The sequence below is a fragment of the Macaca fascicularis genome, chromosome 15 (genome assembly GCF_037993035.2).
Source record: "Macaca fascicularis isolate 582-1 chromosome 15, T2T-MFA8v1.1".
Classification (NCBI taxonomy): Eukaryota; Metazoa; Chordata; class Mammalia; order Primates; family Cercopithecidae; genus Macaca; species Macaca fascicularis.
Genome location: NC_088389.1, coordinates 60,037,474 through 60,056,199, shown reverse-complemented (window position 1 = coordinate 60,056,199; position 18,726 = coordinate 60,037,474). Strand labels below are relative to the sequence as shown.

At 47.7% G+C, this 18,726-nt stretch overlaps 2 protein-coding genes across 8 annotated transcripts in view; one reads left to right on the top strand and one right to left on the bottom strand.

Moving 5' to 3' along the window:
* The window catches only part of NANS (N-acetylneuraminate synthase), a 25,707-nt gene extending 11,680 nt beyond the window's left edge, over positions 1-14,027 (top strand). Inside the window, exons 3-6 of the mRNA XM_005581217.5 lie at positions 7,909-8,008; positions 9,177-9,331; positions 11,765-12,031; positions 13,797-14,027. Coding sequence (XP_005581274.1) covers positions 7,909-8,008; positions 9,177-9,331; positions 11,765-12,031; positions 13,797-14,006 — 732 coding nt within the window. The 3' untranslated portion in view covers positions 14,007-14,027. The remainder of the gene's footprint in view (positions 1-7,908; positions 8,009-9,176; positions 9,332-11,764; positions 12,032-13,796) is intronic.
* The window catches only part of TRIM14 (tripartite motif containing 14), a 57,108-nt gene that overhangs the window by 7,663 nt on the left and 30,719 nt on the right, over positions 1-18,726 (bottom strand). For 3 of the 7 annotated variants that reach the window (XM_074017003.1, XM_015436952.4, XM_074017002.1), the window contains one exon: positions 12,827-18,726. In XM_074017003.1, coding sequence (XP_073873104.1) covers positions 18,191-18,726 — 536 coding nt within the window. In that variant the 3' untranslated portion in view covers positions 12,827-18,190. Of the gene's footprint in view, positions 1-276; positions 953-9,174; positions 9,369-12,826 lie in introns of those variants that run through there. The other 4 variants (XM_065530293.2, XM_074017004.1, XM_045373514.2 and 1 more) reach the window with 4 other exon arrangements.

Sequence of the window (18,726 nt, the reverse complement as noted above, 5' to 3'; positions counted from 1 at the left end):
CAGGAGATCGAGACCATCCTGGCTAACCTGGTGAAACCCCGTCTCTACTAAAAAATACAAAAAACTAGCCAGGCAAGGTGGCGGGCGCCTGTAGTCCCAGTTAGTCGGGAGGCTGAGGCAGGAGAATGGCCTGAACCCGGGAGGCGGAGCTTGCGGTGAGCTGAGATCCGGCCACTGCACTCCAGCCTGGGCGACAGAGCAAGACTCCGTCTCAAAAAAAAAAAAAAAAAAAAAAAGAAATGAAATGAAAACTTAACATTCATACAAAAACCTGTATGTGAGTGTCATTACAACTTTTATTCTTAGTAGCTCAAAACTAGAACGAGCAAAATGTTCTTCAGCGGGCGAATGGTGAAACAAACTGTAGTACATGCGTACCATAGAGTATTACTCAGCAATCAAAAGGAATGAACTATTTTTTCTTTTTTTTTGAGACAGAGTCTCACTCTATCGCCCAGGCTGGAGTGCAGTGGCACAATCTCGGCTCACTGCAACCTCCGCTGCCCAGGTTCAAGCGATTGTCCTTCCTCAGCCTCCTGAGTAGCAGGGATTACAGGCACACGCCACTGCGCCCAGCTAATTTTTGTATTTTTTGTAGAGATGGAGTTTCACCATCTTGGCCAGGCTGGTCTCAAACTCCTGACCCACATTGGCCTCCCAAAGTGCTGGGATTACAGGCGTGAGCCACCATGCCCAGCCAGGAATGAACTATTGATGCGTGCAGCAGCCTGGATGCATCTCAAGGATATGATGCTGAGTGAGAAAGCAGCATACACAGAAGGGTGCATACTGTACGATTCTGCTTCCATAACATTCTGGAAATAACAGAATTATGAGAATGGAGAACAGATGGGGAAGGGGATGTGGTTATAAAGGGGTGACGTGAAGGATCCTTGTAGCAGTGGCATCATGGTACCTTCTGTATGGTGACCGTGGCAGTGGTCACATGAGTCTGTGCATGGGGTAAAATTGCATAGAATTAAATATAGGCATACATAAATGAATACATATAGAAATGGTGAAATCTGAATAAGATTGGTGGACTTTGTCAACGTCATTCACCCAGTCATGATATTATACTATAGTTTTGCAAGACATTACCATTGGGGGAAGAGTATATAGGATCTCTCTGTATTCTTTCTTACAGCTGCAAGTGAATCTACCATTATCTCAAAATTCAGTGTTTAAAATTAAGAAAAGATTCCGCAATTTTATTTTATTTTATTTTTTGAGATGGAGTCTTGCTGTCACCCAGGCTGGAGTGCAGTGGCACAATTGTGGCTCACTGTAACCTTCGCCTCCCAGGCTCAAGCAGTTCTCCTGCTTCAGCCTCCCAAGTTGCTGGGACTTCAGGCATGTGCCACCATGCCCAGCTAATTTTTGCATTTTTAGTAGAGACAGGGTTTCACCATGTTGACCAGGCTGGTCTTGAACTCCTGACCTCAGGTGATCTGCCCGCCTCGGCCTCCCAAAGTGCTGGGATTGCAGGTGTGAGCCACCATGCCCAGCTTTAATTTAAAATGTTTATTTTATTTATTTCACTCTGTTGGCCAGGCTGGAGCGCAATGGCACGATCTTGGCTCACTGCAACTTCTGCCTCCTGGGTTTAAGAGATTCTTGTGCCTCAGCCTCCTGAGTAGCTGGGATTATAGATGCCCGCCACCACACCCAACTAATTTTTGTATTTTTAGTAGAGATGGGGTTTTACCATTTGGTCAGGCTGGTTTCAAACTCCCGACCTCAGGTGATCCACCCACCTTGTCCTCCCAAAGTACTGGGATTTCAGGCATGAGCCACAATTTTAATTTTTTTAATTTTTAATTCAGTAAATATGAATAAGTAAACCCACATCAAAAAGAAAAAAAAGATCTGTAGACTCTTTAGTAACTTTTTTTCATTTTTTGAGACAGAGTCTTGCTCTGTTGCCCAGGCTGGAGAGTAGTGGCACAGTCATAACTCATGGCTCACTGCAGTCTAGACGGCCCAGGCTCAAGCGATCCTCCCACCTCAGTCTCCTTAGTAGCTGGGACTACAGGTCCACACTACCACGACCAGCTGATTTCTACATTTTTTGTAGAGACAGGGTCTCCCTATGTTGCCCAGGCTGGTCTTAAACTCCAGGCCTCAAACAGTCTCCTACCTCGGCCTCCCAAAGTGCTAGGATTACAGGTGTAAGCCACTGCTTCTGGCCTCCTCAGTAATTTTTAAGAATCTAAAGATGAAAACATTTGGGATCCCATGCTGAATGCTGTTTACACATACCCCAGGTGTGTGGTGTGTACCCTGGCTCTATGATGATGGCACGGCTATATGGTACACACCTCAGCTGTATGGTACATACCCCTGACTGTATGATGCACACCCCAGCTCTATGGTACACACCTCTGCTATGTGGCCCATATGTGGCCTATATGGCCCTGTGGCCAAGTGAATGGACTCTAGGGTCAGATTTTTAAGTTTGAATATGGCTCTGCCTATCATTTCTGGTATATCCATGTGGAGGTTATTTAACCTCTTTGTGCCTGTTTTCTTCAGTTGTAAAGCGGGCTTCGTAGCAGAACCCATCTGGGAGGGAAAGTGAAGATTAAATGTGATGGTTAATATAAAGCATAGTACACAATCAGTATTGAGTGTTAGTCACAATTAAGGAAAGCAACCCGGGCTAAGGGCTGGGACATCTGGGTGCTTGCCCTGACTTTGCCCTTAACTCTCAGTGTGACCTTGGTGAGCCCCTTCCCTGCCTGGGCCTCCATTTCCTTTTCTGTGTGTGACCCAGCTGCCATCCAGCGACTCTCCCTATTCTGATGTCCTGAGTCCGCACAGAACCAGGGAAGATGTCATCAAGGTGACTGGCACCTGGAATGGGGACTTTTCGGCTTCTGTCCACGTTTCCTGGAAACGCAAGCTCCCTGAGCTCCTGGATCCGACCTAGGGGAAAGGTGCCTCCTTGCTCTGTGAGGCTGCCGAGGCAGAGTCACTTATTTAGGCTGTGCCCTGCAGGTGGCATCAGTTGAGAACCTGGAGTGGTTGGGTGATAGGGAGGAGTCAGTCTGGTGTTTGTAGCAGGGCTTCCCTCTTGGTTTTCCTTCCCTCTGCTCCCCAGGCAGCCCATTTGCTTGGTGTCTGGGATGTGTTTTAGAGCCAGGCTCTCTGAGCTCAGCTCCTGGTGCTCACACTCTGTGTGGCTTGGGCTCCTCATGTAACCTTGGAGCCACAGTGGCCCCCCATCTGTAAAAACAGGATTGTTAAGATGCTCCTGGGGCTATCTGGGGCTATCTGCAGGATTCAGGGAGTTAAGCCCGTGGGGTGTCAGCACAGGGCCAGGTCTGCACTCACCCAGCGATGGCTGTTCTGTTGCTTAGAACCCTTTGGAGTTTTTCTGCTTCAGCCTATTTGAGCAGGTAGGTTTCTCTGGATGAGGAATGCCATTTGTCCCCAGCTAGTCCCCTGCCTGACCTAGGGCACAGGCAGTGAGGGGAAAGTGCGTTTTTTTGTTTTTTTTTTTTTTGAGACGGAGTCTCGCTCTGTCGCCCAAGCTGGAGTGCAGTGGCATAATCTCTGCTCACTGTAACCTCCGCTTCCTGGGTTCAAGCAGTTCTCTGCCTCAGCCTCCTGAGTAGCTGGGACTACAGGCGCCCGCCACCACTCCCAGCTAATTTTTGTATTTTTAGTAGAGATGGAGTTTCACCATGTTGGCCAGGGTGGTCTTGAACTCCTGACCTCATGATCCACCCACCTCAGCCTCCCAAAGTGCTGGGATTATAGGCGTGAGCCACCGTTCCCCGCAGGAAAGTGCGTTCTTTAAGAGCCTTTACAAGAGTTAATTTACCTTGCCGTCTGTCAAACTGTTGGAGGTAGAATGGTTCCTTGTTCTGCATTTACGTAGCAAGTGGCTCCCAGTGTTTACCTACCCTAACTTCCTTATAGAAACAGGCATTTATTGAGTGCATATTTTCTCCACACTGTATGCTGTTCTAGGGCGTTCTCTGTGTGCTGAGGAAAGGTTAAGGTGTGGCAGAATTTTATTAAGGCCAAGAAAACTGTCAGGGCTTCTGGTTGAAAGTTGCACCAAGCCTGTGGAACTCAGGTGAAACAGCAGAACGTCTTTAGTCTAAAAGGAAAGTTCTTTTGAGAAGGCAAATGGAAGTCATGACCAAAGAGGTGACTCCTGAGGGACATGCTCCCCTCACACACAGTGGCCATCCCAGCAGAGCCGCCCTTCCCTCCAGCACCTGCCTGTGTCCCAGGCACGGTGCCCTCTGACAGGCCGCTGCCCTGAGGCCAGCCCAGCCTATTTGTGGCTACACCCTTCCCCTGACTCCCTGTTCTCCCCAGCTCATCACCGTGGGCTTTTTTTTTTTTTTTTTTTTTTAAAGACGGAGTCTTACTCTGTCACCCAGGCTGGACTGCAATGGTGTGATCTTGGCTCACTGCAGCCTCCACCTCCCAGGTTCAAGCAATTGTCCTGCCTTAGCCTCCTGAGTAGCTGGGATTACAGACACATGCCATCACGCCGGCCTAATTTTTGTATTTTTAGTAGAAGCGGGGTTTCATCATGTTGGCCAGGCTGGTCTCAAACTCCTGACCTCGTGATCTGCCCGCCATGGCCTCCCAAAGTGCTGGGATTACAGGCATGAACTACTGTGCCTTGCCTGGGCTTCTTTTTTATCCTGCAGGGTCCAAAAACTGAGGGGAAATTGGGGGGACTTTAGAAAAATCTCAGCTCTACTCCTCTCTTTCCTTACCCCTGACTCAGATCAGTGGTTCCCAGAGTGTCCCACAGGACACAGTACAGAAAGGGGGTTCTGTGGGCACGTGTTGTCCACCCTCATTCATTAATTTAGAATCAATAAAGGGTTTTTTTGGTTTGTTTTTTGTTTGGTCACCCAGGCTGGAGTGCAGTGACACGACCTCAGCTCAGTGCAGCCTCGATCTCCTGGGTTCAAGCAATCCTCCCACTTCAGCCTCCCAAGTAGCTGGGACTGCAGGCACATGGCACACGCCTGGCTAATTTTTATATTTTTTGTAGAAACGGGATTTTGCCATGTTGCCCAGGCTGGTGTCAAACTCCTGGGCTAAAATGATCCTCCTGCCTTGGCCTCCCACAGTGCTGGGATTACAGGCATAAGCCACTGTGCCTGGCCAGAATTAAAAAAGTTCTGAGTCGGGTAAGTTTGGGAAACACTGGGTTTGGAACTCAGCTAAGTTGATTTACTGGGACCCTCAGAAAGCATTAAGGCAGGGTAGTGTTTCTCCCAAATGAGGCGATCCATGGGACCCATTTCTGCATGTTGAACTCAGCTGGGAGCCAGAGGAGAGTTGTACATGGCTGAGCTCCCTTCAGACTCCCACAGACTTTGTGCTATGGGGCAGGAGGGAGAGGAGTGCTGAGGCTGCCGGGCTGCATGGAACCCCAGATAGAGAGGGAACCCGATAGCAGGGTGGGAAGGCTAGGGGAAGTCAAGGAGTCCCTGGAGAGAAAGGGGTCACCAGTTGCTGACCGAGCCTGTAGTAGCCCCTAGGCACAGCGATACTGTCTTAGGGCTGAAAGAATCTTCCAGATTTCTCAGATTCCCTTTGCAGGATGGCTCTGAGTGGCAGTTTTCTAAATGGCCACTGGGTGGCGCTGGCTTCCCAAGAGGTGGCAAAATGAGGCGCCCCTTCCCTTTCCAGCAGGAATTGGCCTTTTTCCTTACCTGAAAATTATAGAATTCCATGCAGATTTTACAGCCTCTGTAGTAAGCTTCTGCAAAGTTTTTTTTTTTCTGCACTTGTCCCCTCTCCTTGCCCCTGATCGCTCTGCCCCTCTCTTGAGGGGGTTCCTGCATCTGTTTATGCCCTGGAGGGCCACACCACACTCCCACAAGGTGAACATTATACAAAAGAAAACTCAGTGGAAGATTCCTTCTTTAAACAGAAAGCAATCTCTTCATCTGCCAAATGGAGTGAGAAGGGTAGGAAAATGAGACTTTATTCAAAAAATATATTTAAAACTGATGTTTTTTCAGTTCTGTCTTAGGGCTAGTTAGCAGTGTTAGGAAACACAAACAGGAAAGAGTGAGGTAGAAAGGTATGGAAGGTACTGGGCATGGTGGCTGAAGCTTATAATCCCAGCGCTGTGGGAGGCCAGCGTGGGACAACTGCTTGAGGCCAGGAGTTTGAGAACAGCCTGGCAACATAGCAAGACCCCATCTCTACAGCGAATTAAAAAAAAAAAATTAGCCACATGTGGTGGCACATGCCTGCGGTCCCAGCTACTTGGGAGACTAAGGCAGGAGGATTGCTTGACCCCAGGAGTTTGGGCAACATAGCAAGACCCTGTCTCTACCAGAAAAGAAAAGAAAAAGATGGAAGGGGAAAGGAGAAGAGTTAAAAATAAAGCAGAGAGGAAGAGTAGTAAGAACAGTGAAGGAAGGGAGGAAAGGGAGGGAGGGAGGAAGGAAAGAAGGGAGGAAAGGAGGGAGGAAGGGGAGGTAGGTCGGTTGGTCGGTCCTAGACCAATCAGAGTTTGCATTTCATTTTAGCAACATCCCTGGGAGAGGGAAAGATTTGTGTGCACGTGATCAAGTGTGAGAAAGTCATTAAGCCCTAATTTATTTCTGAGTCACAGGCATCATTTTAGAACTAAGATATTTGGAACCATTCAGAGACACTGATTTTTTCGACTTTTGATTTCCAACTTCAATTCAAAACAGAAGGACTCAAGAAAACTTTTGAAGGTGATGCGTATGTTTATTACTCTGTGGTGATGGTAGCAGTAGTGTATACTTAAGTCCAAACTCACCAAATTGCATACATTATGTGCACCTTTTAGTATATCAATTATACCTTATTAAAGCTGGAAAGAAATAATAAAAGGTTTTTGAGTTCTTATAATTTGACAGCAAACTGAGATTTTACTCTTCTTATGATCCACTGATTCCTTCAGCAAGCATTTGCTGACATTTACCAGTTTCCTGAGTCTTGTTGATGAATACTAGAGAAGGATGTTCAAGAGCCCTAAATAGGTAACTTCAGGCAGTGACGTTATATCTGAAAACGTGACTGAGGTTCACTTTTCTGTGGGCAGCATGCTTTGAGGCCTGAAAGGGCTCGGGCTGAATGGGCCCTGCCAGCCATGGATCCTTGTCTAAAGGCTGGGTGAAAAAATGCTCCATTTTCCCCCTTTCGCCAAGGATTGAAATAGCCCCTTTTCCCACGTTTGGCCGAGTAGAGGGGAAAGCCTCTGAGGCTATTCACGTTTTCACTGCCTGGTTTTCTGGGTCAGGATTAGGTCATGACTGTTTCTTATTTGTTCATTTGCCCTTGGGCCCCTGGGGCAGGTAGGGTTTGGCCAGGTGAAAGATTCTTTTCCACATTTTTTTTTTTTTTTTTGAGAAGGAGTCTCGCTCTGTTGCCCAGGCTGGAGTGCAGTGACACGATCTCAGCTCACTGCAACCTCTGCCTCCCAGGTTCAAGCCATTCTCCTGCCTCAGCCTCCCAAGTAGCTGGGATTACAGGCATGTGCCACCACACCCGGCTAATTTTTGTATTTTTAGTAGAGACGGGGTTTCACCATGTTGGTCAGGCTAGTCTCAAACTGCTGACCTCAGATGATCCATCTGCCTCTACCTCCCAAAGTGCTGGAATTACAGGCGTGAGCCACTGCACTCGGCCCTTTTCCAGATTCTTGTCACCAGCAAAGACCAGCACCAAATGTTGTTTGTTGGACTAATGGATGGGTGGATGAGAATGAATGTTTGCATTTGAATGAAATGACTGAGAACAAATCTTTGCCCGCTTTCAAGTTGTTGAGAGTCCCTCTGCTGCATAAGAGGAGTTTTTCTATTTGTATGTTATTCCTCGCCTGTCATGACAACAGTGTTTTTGAACAATGGTGAAAAGGAGCTCCCTCTTTGATTTTTGTAGATGGCAGTCGAATTCCTGCATGAACTGAATGTTCCATTTTTCAAAGTTGGATCTGGAGACACTAATAATTTTCCTTATCTGGAAAAGACAGCCAAAAAAGGTAAGTGTCTAATTTTTGACATAAAATCCAAGGGAGTCCAAACCTTCATATGTTTACTCCCCTCATGGTGGCCCACTTTGAGGCAGATTTCATGAAGACAAATTTTAGAAGCCTCTTTTCATTTTTTTTAAATAAGAGACAGGGTCTCGCTATGTTGGCCAGGTTGGTCTTGAACTCCTGGCCTGAAGCAATCCTCCCATCGTGGCCTCCCAAAGTGCGAGGATTACAGGCATGAGCCACTGTGCCCTGCCAGAAACCTCTTTTCAATCAGCCTGTACTTTCACTTTTTGTATGCTAAGTTGAAAGAAAATTAAGAATATGACAGTTTTTATAAGACATTTAAAAAATTTTTTAAGAATTTATTTATTATTATTTTTTTATAGAGACAAGGTCTGTCTATGTTGCCCAGGTTGGTCTTGAGCTCCTGGATTCAAATGATCCTCCTACTTTGGCCTCCCAAAGAGTTGGGATTATAAGTGTGAGCCACTGCACCTGTCCTAGAAAATTTTTTAATGAAAATGTGTAAGAAGGATATGACAGTATACATAAAACCTAGTATGGTGATGCATACCTGTGGCCCCAGCTACTCTGGAGGCAGAGGTAGGAGGATTGCTTGAGTTTGAGACTGCAGTGGGCCAGGATCATGTAAAGTCGTTTTACAACATGAACAATGTCATTTGATCATCATAACACCCCTAGGACTGAAACAGGTCTGATTATGATGCTTGATACTTATTTCATAGGGGAGGCTTTTGAGATTCACAGACAGACAGTGCTTTGCCCAGGCACAGCTACAAGTGGCAGCTCTGCACCTCACACTCACTCACACTCTTGAATCAGCACTCATTGTACTGTACTGCCATGGTATACAACCTGTTAATCAGATGAGATACTCATTTTCCTCTTGAAAGTGTGAAATTCCTCTGCCTCTTTAATTCAGTTCGTTTTGCTCAAGAACACTGTCGGGGGGCAGAGGGGAGCCCACCTTCCCTGTGGCCGAGGGCAGGAACCCAACAAGCTCCTCTCTATTCCCCCACAGTGGCTGGCACAGTGTTTTGAGATGTCTGTGGAGTTCAGTTGAATGATGAGACCAGCAGTTGGGATGTGTTGGGGAGAGTCAGAACCTCTAAAGAGAAAGTGCTGATGGTATTGGTGCTGGATTACTCAGGTCGCCCAATGGTGATCTCCAGCGGGATGCAGTCGATGGACACCATGAAGCAAGTCTATCAGATTGTGAAGCCCCTCAACCCCAACTTCTGCTTCTTGCAGTGTACCAGCGCATACCCACTCCAGCCTGAGGACGTCAACCTGCGGGTCATCTCGGTGAGCAGGAGGGGGGGTTCCCTTCTCGGGCCATTTACTATGGGGAAGACGTAGTCTTTTTTATAACCAAAATTCTAACAAACCATGGCATACTTTATAATTTGAACATCCTTTGACAGTCTTGCTGTTACTAAATCAAATTTGAGCTAAACAGTTGAGGAAGCACATACATTCTAAAGAGTGTGACTATAAATGAAATTTTCTTGGCCAGGTGCGGTGGCTCATGCCTGTAATCCCAGCACTTTGGGAGGTTGAGGTGGGCAGATCACCTGAGGTCAGGAGTTCGAGACTAGCCTGGCCAACATGGTGAAACCCCTTCTTACTAAAAATACAAAAACTAGCCAGGCATGGTGGCGCATGCCCATGGTCCCAGCTACTCAGAAGGCTGAGGCAGGAGAATGGCTTGAATTCAGGAGGCAGTGAGCCAAGATCGCACCAGTGCACTCCAGCCTGGGTGACAAAGTGAGACTGTCTCAGGAAAAAAAAAAAAATCTGTCAACAGACATTTGGGATGGTTTTACCTTTTGGCTATTGTGAGTGATGCTGCTATGAACACTAGCGTACAGATAAATATTCATCTTTTTTCATACTGAGTTATAGGAGGCCTTCTTGAAACTTATGGCTTTTTCTGCTTTGTTATTTGCTGGCGCTCTTATTTTCTAATTCTTAGCATCCCTGAGGCTCAAACTAATTACAGTGACAGCCTTGAGGGAAATTACTCTCTCCCAGGATTTTGCCTACACAGTCATTTCATAGATGGTGAAGTCCAGTCCCAAGTCGGGAAGCCTGAGATCCCACAGCAGCTTGGTGGCAAAGCTGGAACTAGAACCCGGGCATGTCCCCTTAGGCCTTTGTCTCTTACTGTCTCATGCCATCTCTCTCAGTTCCTCCTGTAGCACTGGAAATTTAACTTCATTCAAAAATATGTAATTATCATTAAAACCATTATAGTAACATTAATGGAATTCTGTCTCTCCATCCATACATACTTAGAATCCTGATATTGCAGTTGTTTTCCTTTTATATTTTCCTTTCAGCATAGTATTTGATATTGTTTTTCCCATAATATAAGCTTTCTTACATGTTGCTATACAGCCATTAACTTTTAAAAAGTTAGCCTTTTTGAAAACTGACATTGCTCCTTTTACCTAAACTTTCTTTTTTTACCTACACTTTTCTGTTTCTGCTTCACATATAGCTTATCTAAATCATGTTATTTTTAAAGCTTAAAAATGATTCCTGTGAAACATGTAATGTCAAAAGTAAACATCCCTTGCACTCCCATTCCACAGAGATTCCGATAATTAACAGTTTAGTAGACGTGACCCGTTATTTTCCCTTTCAGTGTATCTCTGTCCCCACTCAAGGTGCTGTCATGTCCTCTCTCTTGACACTACACATTGCAGGAGTTATTCTGCCAGCCTATCCCATCTTGGGCCTGCACATAGTACGGCCGTTTGAATTTCCAAACTTAGCAATCCGCACTCCATCACACACCCTTAAGCCTGTTTTTCAAGGCCTTTGCCACCTAACCCTCCTAATCTTTTGTTAAACCCCACCTGAGGCCAGATGATGTGGCTCACGCTGGTAGCACTTTGGGAGGCTGAGGCAGGTGGACTGCTTAAAGCCAGGAGTTCGAGACCAGCCTGGCTAACGTGGCAAAACCCCTTCTCTACTAAAAAATACAAAAATTAGCTGGGCGTGGTGGTGGGCGCCTGTAGTCCCAGCTGCTTGGGAGGCTGAAGCAGGAGAATCGCTTGAACCCAGGAGGCAGAGGTTGCAGTGAGCCGAGATCACACCACTGCACTCCAGCCTTGGCAACAGAGCGAGACTCTTGTTTCAAAAAGAAATAATAAATAACAATAAAATAATAATACACCCTACCTGAGTCTACTGTACTCAGCTTTCTGATCACCCTCACCAACAAGACTCACCCATCTTAAAGTGTCTTTTGTTGCATTCAGTGAATTATAGATAATGGATTATTTATCATTTCTGCCAAAGGATTGTTTTGAGATTGGGCTGTGTATATTATTGTTGATATTTGTGGCACACTTGCTTTCAGCAGCTCAGGCTAATTAAATGTGACAGATGGTTTTTGAATGAGGTTAGACATTAATTTACAGTTCTGTTGTTATTCTCAGTGTATTGTGCAATGTGAAACATTCTTAAAATGCATTCTTTGCAGTAAGAGTAACTGTTGTTTTTAGAGCATTTACAATGTGCTGAGTGCTTCTCATGCATTTACAGCAACACTCAGCAGGTATTATCATCATCCCTAGGAAGGAGAGGCTCAGAGAACCTCAGTATCTTACCCCTGGCTGCACAACTAGTGAGTGGCTAAACCGGGACTGAACCAGATATACTTGACCCTAGAGAATATGCATAAAGCACCATGATATTTAACGTTATTTTTCTTTTTTCATTTTAAAGGAATATCAGAAGCTCTTTCCTGATATTCCCATAGGTTATTCTGGGCATGAAACAGGCATAGCCATATCTGTGGCCGCAGTGGCTCTGGGGGCCAAGGTGTTGGAACGTCACATAACTTTGGACAAGACCTGGAAGGGGAGTGACCACTCAGCCTCACTGGAGCCTGGAGAACTGGCCGAGCTGGTGCGGTCAGTGCGTCTTGTGGAGCGTGCCCTGGGCTCCCCAACCAAGCAGCTGCTGCCCTGTGAGATGGCCTGCAATGAGAAGGTACGTCCTGCTGGACTCCACTCGGCTCTGCTGCCGTGTGCGGAAACAGGATGGGCTGGCCCGAGAGGGATGGTCAGGGCCAGCACTCCCTGAGCCAGGCTAATTAAATGATGAAGGAATGGGCTGCCACCCCTGTCAGCTTCTTCAGGCTCTTCAGTAATGCGTGTCACTCTGGCTGGTAGCAGCAGCGGGAGAAACATGTTATCTAAAGGGAACTTTAGCGGTTTCTCTGGCCACCTAGGGTCACATTAGAGTCTTCCACTAATTATCTGAAGCCCATGGCCCCAGTAACTCCTAGACTCCAGAATATGTAACAGTGATGAGGCCCTGGAATAAGTCAAGTCTGGGCTCCCTTGGAGCAGGTAAACCCTGAGAAACATTTAGGCGAGGTGTTCCCTGAGGTACCAGAAGAGCCTGTGACATTTCCTAAGCCAGGGTGGCACTGGTGGAAAGGGCAGTGAGTTGTTGCAGAGGTGGGTGGGTGATGATGCAGCTGTTCCTTGTGCAGCACGGACCTTCAGACAGAGGGACTGGTGGGTCTAGAAGCACTGCCTGGCCTGCTGACTGTCACGGCTTCGTGGAAGCTGTGGCCTGGACCTTCTTGCCGTCTGAGTCATAGAGCCAGGCAGGCATCCTGGGACTGCAGGCACACACACACACCTAACCTGCTGCAGGATGTTGGGGTCAAGGCAAAGACCAAACACCAGGCATGCCTGGTACTGCTGTCATCTTTTATTCTAGTGGGGCCTACCTGCTTCCCCAAATCAAAGATGCATCTATACCAGGAAATTAAAATAAAGTAAAAAGAAATAGTTTCTTTATAGAGGAAACAGGAGAGAATTAGACCAGAAACCAGAGTTAAGTTTTATAACAGTTGAGCACTTAATTTGGCTCTCTGAGCAGACAGTAAAACATAACAGGATGCATGATTATCACTTGACAGACATTTTTTCCTGGCACCACATTCCAAGCAGAATTGATTCCTTGCACTCTCTTGTGGAGGATATAGAGTAATAAAACACGTAATTTATTTGAAAGTATTTATGGAGAAGACAAACATTGGTCATGAGCTTCAGGTAACCTTCATTTCCTCACCTGCCTGTCCTATCTGCCCCTTCCTCGGGGGCTCCTTTTCTTGCCATCTGCATAACAGCCACATTCACCATCTTATGAGTCCTTCATATTTCTATTTTACCAAACAAAGTGGCGGTAAGGTGTGCACCCTGAAGAACAGTGCGTCAGGAGTTGAGAATCTCATTCCTACGTTTCATCTTGGCTGTCTGCAACCCTGGCCAAGTCACCCACCCTGTATGGGCCTCGGTTTCCCCATGTTTACAATGAGATATTGAGCTGGATGGTGACCAAAGGAATTAGAGTTTGCATGTATTAAGAGCATTCTATGTTCCAGGCACATTCTATAATATCACCAATCCTTACAGTCATCTGACAGGATAGTTTCCATTTGACAGAGAAACTAAAACATGGCCTATATCCCACTGACTGGGATTTGAACCTGGCTCCACCTACACAGCCTGAGCCCTTTCCTTCGCACTTTATTGTAAAGGCCACTCCTCTGAGTCTCTGAATTCAATCTACACTGGTTGAATTCCTGCCATGTATGAGATATTCTGAGCAGCGTAGGTGGCAACAGAGTCCCTGCTCCCAAGGTACTGCCTGGGGAGGACTGATCAGGGACCTGGAATGTAAAGTAGTGTACACTAGTTACTTCTGTGAAGCTGGCACTGAATGTTCATTTTGTTCACAGCTGGGCAAGTCTGTGGTGGCCAAAGTGAAAATTCCGGAAGGCACCATTCTAACAATGGACATGCTCACCGTGAAGGTGGGTGAGCCCAAAGGCTATCCTCCTGAAGACATCTTTAATCTAGTAGGCAAGAAGGTCCTGGTCACTGTTGAAGAAGATGATACCATCATGGAAGAATCGGTAGATAATCATGGCAAAAAAATCAAGTCTTAAAATAAAGTGCCATTCTGTGAATTCTCAGTTCCCTTGCTAGTGCTGTCGGATGTGTCTGAGTGAGGCGGGGGCAGGAATGGCGGTCTCCAGGGACCTGGCCGTCATCCACCTCCACCCGCTCCTTAGACAGCAGACGTTTCTGGGCCAGGCCCTGTGTCAGCCCACTGGAGAGAGAAAAAGATCCAGTGATGCAGTCTCTGCTTCAAGTTGGCCAGCTTAGAAGAGGGGGTGGTTCCAAACCACGTCCATATCCTTCAGTTGCTGGGTGGCTGCAGAGAGGGGCGAGAGCTGGCTGCGCAGGTCCTTTCCTTTAAGCCTTCAATCTCACTTCCTTACAGCCCTTTACTTCTCCATTGCCTTTATCCCTTTCCTGCCATTGGCCTCTGTGTCTAGTTGGCATTGTATAGTAGTCCCTCCACATCAGAGAAAGGATTGGTCAAAGGATCTTGTAGGCAGAAAAATGCTGAAGGTTCTCCTCTCAGAGCAGAGAGGGAAATGGCATGTGTTCCTTCTCTGAACAAATACTAAGGGCCATCTGTGTGCCAGGCACTGCTTTAGGCACAGAGGATATAGCCATGAACAGCCCCAATCCCTTCCTCAGGGAACTTTCATTCAGATGGGGGCAGATGCATAAAAATCAATACACTATGCATATATTGAGAGCATTCTATGTTCTAGGTACATTCTATAATATCACCAATCCTTACAGTCATCTGACAGGATAGTTTACATTTGACAGAGAAACTAAAACAAGGCCTATACCCCACAGTGATTCCGTCACACAATATGTTAGAAGGTGGTATGTAAGCCAGGCATGCTGATGTGAGCCTGTAGTCCCAACTACTTAGGAGGCTGAGGCAGGAGGATCGCTTGAGACCAGGAGTTCAAGCTATAATACTATCTTGGATGGGAACAGGTGGGAGTTGTTTACACGTAAGTGAGAACTTTAGTGAGTTATCTTCAGAAGCAGTGAATGCCCCATCCCTGGAGATAGTTAATCAGGGAGCAGCTGACTACTACCAGAAGGCTGCCTAAGGAATAGGCTATGAGTGAAGGCCCGTCTGGGTCAGGGTGCTAGGGACTTGAAGCAACGTGAACTCCCAGTGAAGACCATGGTTAAAAGGGACATTATTCACATTTTATTAAACCAAATATTAGAAAATTGCTGTCATTTAAAAATATCTGCAAGCAATTTGCCAGATCAATAAAGAAATGTCTACAGATTCAAGTCTGAAAGAGAATAAGGTAAGTGATCAGTAACCCTTACCAACATGGAAACCAAGGAAGCCTCATTCCCGTGCTGAGAATATTCTAGTAGCTCTTGCTACTGCCACATGGCAGCTGGGAATACCAGTAGTCTCAGCACTCAGTCGGTACAGCGCACGCTCCCTTGGGAATGCTGATAAATCCTGGCATGATACAGCACTATAGTTTTTTGTTTTGTTTTGTTTTTTTGAGACAGAGTTTTGCTCTGTTCCCCCAGGCTGGAGTGCAGTGGCACATTCTCGGCTCACTGCAATCTCCGCCTCCTGGGTTCAAGCAATTCTCTTGCCTCAGCCTCCTGAGTAGGTGGGATTACAGGCACGCACCACCACACCCAGCTAATTTTTGTATAGGACTATAGTTTTTAAGGCAAGTTTATAACCTTTGGCTCATTTGAGCCTCACAGCACTGGTAGATAGTGCCATTATCCCCATTTTATAGATGGCACCGAGAAGTAAAAAGTGACTAGCCCTGGTCACACAATTGATTATGGACTGAAACTGCTGCTTTCTGGCTATCATGGGCCTTGACACAGCTAGTTTGTGACCTTTAAGGTCTAGCTCTGTCTCTGCTGCATGAATCCCAAACTTTTAAATCAAGTTCCCCTCTGGGCCATAAGGCCTCATCTCAGACCCCAAGGAAGGCAGTCCAAAGGTAGACTCAAGTGTCATAGAATCACCGGGCACTAGGAAAGCATCATGGGCAGTAGCTCCATGAGAGGGGCCAGAGCACTAGGCACTGGCCAGAGACCAGCTGCATTCAACCTGAGCAGTAGGGCCTGGTGGCCATGAGCACAGACCTGGAACTCACAGCCTGGGCCCAGACCCCAGCTCCACCACCAGCTGTGCGACCTTGGGCAAGTGACTCTGGGTCTCCATTTTGCCATGTGTAGAATTGGGATAACTTTCTACCCCCTAGGGGTGATGAAAGGATCAGATAAGTAGTTGTAAAGCATTAGAACAGTGCATTATAAGCTAGTAAGAGCTGTTATTACTTGGCCCCTGCAGCTGTGGGTCTGGGAAGAGGTCTTGATCATCAGGGATGGACAGAGATGTTGGGGTCAAGTGTATTCATCTTCACTCTGTCAGGAATGCCTTCTGCCTGTCACAATTCAGTTTGGGCCATCTCCTAGTAGAATTAATTTCCCCTTTTTCTCACGATTCCTGCAGCATAGTGCTTTAAAACTCTGTCCAGCCAGAGTTTTAAAGTCTTTGGTTAGAAGTTAAGGCGTTTGCAAGGTTCTGTCTGCCTGGTGTTCTGCTACATTGTCTTATATCAAAAGTGCCATTTTTAACTCAAAAACTATTGAAAATTGTCAGTTTTATATCGTTCAAACTAATGCACTGAGAGTCTGTTTCAATTACGAGGATTCGGCGGCCTTAGCCTCCCACCAAGCACCTACGAAGATGCTTTAACAGAACATAACTTCAGAACCATCTAGGGAATTGACAAAACAGGACGCGGAACCTTCAGAACAGAGACACAGGCCCTGGGAAGAGGCCTCCCCCTACCTGCTAGAGGAGCTGGCCTCCCTGTGAGAGCCTACCGTTCTCTATTTCTGTCACTTCGTTCCAGACAGCTGGGTGCTCTTCCCCTTTTTGTCCCAGGACAGTTGGGAAACACCACCCCCTTTGGTTGCTTAGCAACTGTCACCTGCTGATTCCTTCCCAGCATTCCCTGAGAAATGAATAAGCAGGTTGAAAGCTGGGCCTAAGGGCTGGGCCAGGGGACAGGTCAGATGCTTGCTTGGGGGCGGGTGGATGGGGCACACATCTGGCCCCCCCCATATCACCACGGGGTAACTTTACGCAGCTGCTTTCTTTCAGGACCTCAGAGACTCCCCAAATGTACAATGAGATCTGGCTGGGTGACCTGTGACTCAGTGATGGGAACTTGCTGGTTATTAATTCACTGCTTGGGAGGGAAGGGGCTTTCTGAACTTTTCAGGGTGGAGAGAGTATAGGACAAAGCTGCCCTTCCAAAGCCTCCAATTTAGTTGGAAAGATAGGGTCCCAGATTTGTGGCTCTGATAGTGAGATTCTTGTTCCTTGGTTAGACTTCCTGGCGCAGGTAAGCCTGGGGAAGACTGAGACAGGTGAAAAAACTTTTCTGCATGTATGTGCTGGCAGCAAAGAGGTGTGGAGGTGGAGCTATGCGGCATATTTCTGACTGGAGAGTCTCTAAGAAGAGTGGTAGGAGCTAGGTGAGGATAAGGAATTTTGGGCAGACTAGATAAGCCTTGAATGCTAAGGTGAGGCGTTTGTATTTTTTGTTTGTTTTTTCATGGTAACTCCTGGAAGCCTCTTCATAGCTGAGAGGTTAAGTGAAGTTTTAGGAAGATCACTCTAGTTTTAGGGTGGAAGATGAGGACTGGGAGAGGGGTCAGACCAGGAACTGCTAAGAAGCTCTTGCAGCTGTTCTGGAGGGAGCTGTGATGTGGACAAGCTGAAATCGGTGGGGAGGAAGCGGTAGATTCAAGGGACCTCAAGAGACAGAAGAGTCAGGGCTGGATGACTCTCATTCATTCACAAACATTTACTGTGTGCCTACTATGTGCGAGGTTCCTGTGTTGTACGAGGGAGAAGGTTCCCAGGCTGCGGATGACGTATTCAGCATGCTGACGGCTTACCTGTGGGGGTATCACTTTGAAGGAACTGGATTAAAGTAGTGTAAGTGATGGTGGGGTGGGGGTGCGGAGGTCTGATGAGAAGGCAGCAGCAGACTTGTTTAGGGCCTGTTTGAAACTAGCCTAGGAGAGGAAACCTTCAAAGCACTGTAGGCGTGATTGGTCGGGGAGAGGTGGGGCAGGGAGTGGGCCCTAAGAAGCAGGCAGTAAGGGGAGCAACCACGCTGATCTAGGTAGATTAGGCGAGACTGGGCAGCTGCGGCGTACCTGGAGGCTGTCACGCCGGTCCTGGCCCCTAGGGCAGCCGGGCGATGCTGATGGCCCCCTCCCAGAGCCGCAGAGCCGGGTAGACCGGCTCCTGGAAGGTGGCGCGGAAGGTGTGCAGGTGGCTCATGCTGCCCGTCACGTCGTAGAAGGCGAGGACGCCGGCCTCGTAGTCCAGGAAGACGCCGAGCCGGTCGAGGTCGTCGCGGGGCCGCAGGCGGCTGCGCTGACCGTCGTGGAAGGCCCAGTACTCGAGGTCGTAGCGCTTGAGGCACCAGGACTGGCGGTTGCAGCCCAGGCGGGCGGCGGCGGAGGCCCCGCGGCGCCGAAGGGAGGCGTAGGCCGCGCCCACCCACCAGCCGGCGCCCGCCTCCTGCACGTCTACCTCCCAGTAGTGGCGGCCGGCGGCGAAGCAGTCGCGAGCCAGCACCTGCCAGAGCGCGTCGAACCGCAGCGCGGGCACGGGCCCCAGGCTGCCCAGCAGGCCGCACCGCACAGTCAGCCGGTCTGCCGACAGGCGCAGGCGCGCGTGCATCGTGTCCGGATCCAGCGTGGGCGTGCGCGCGT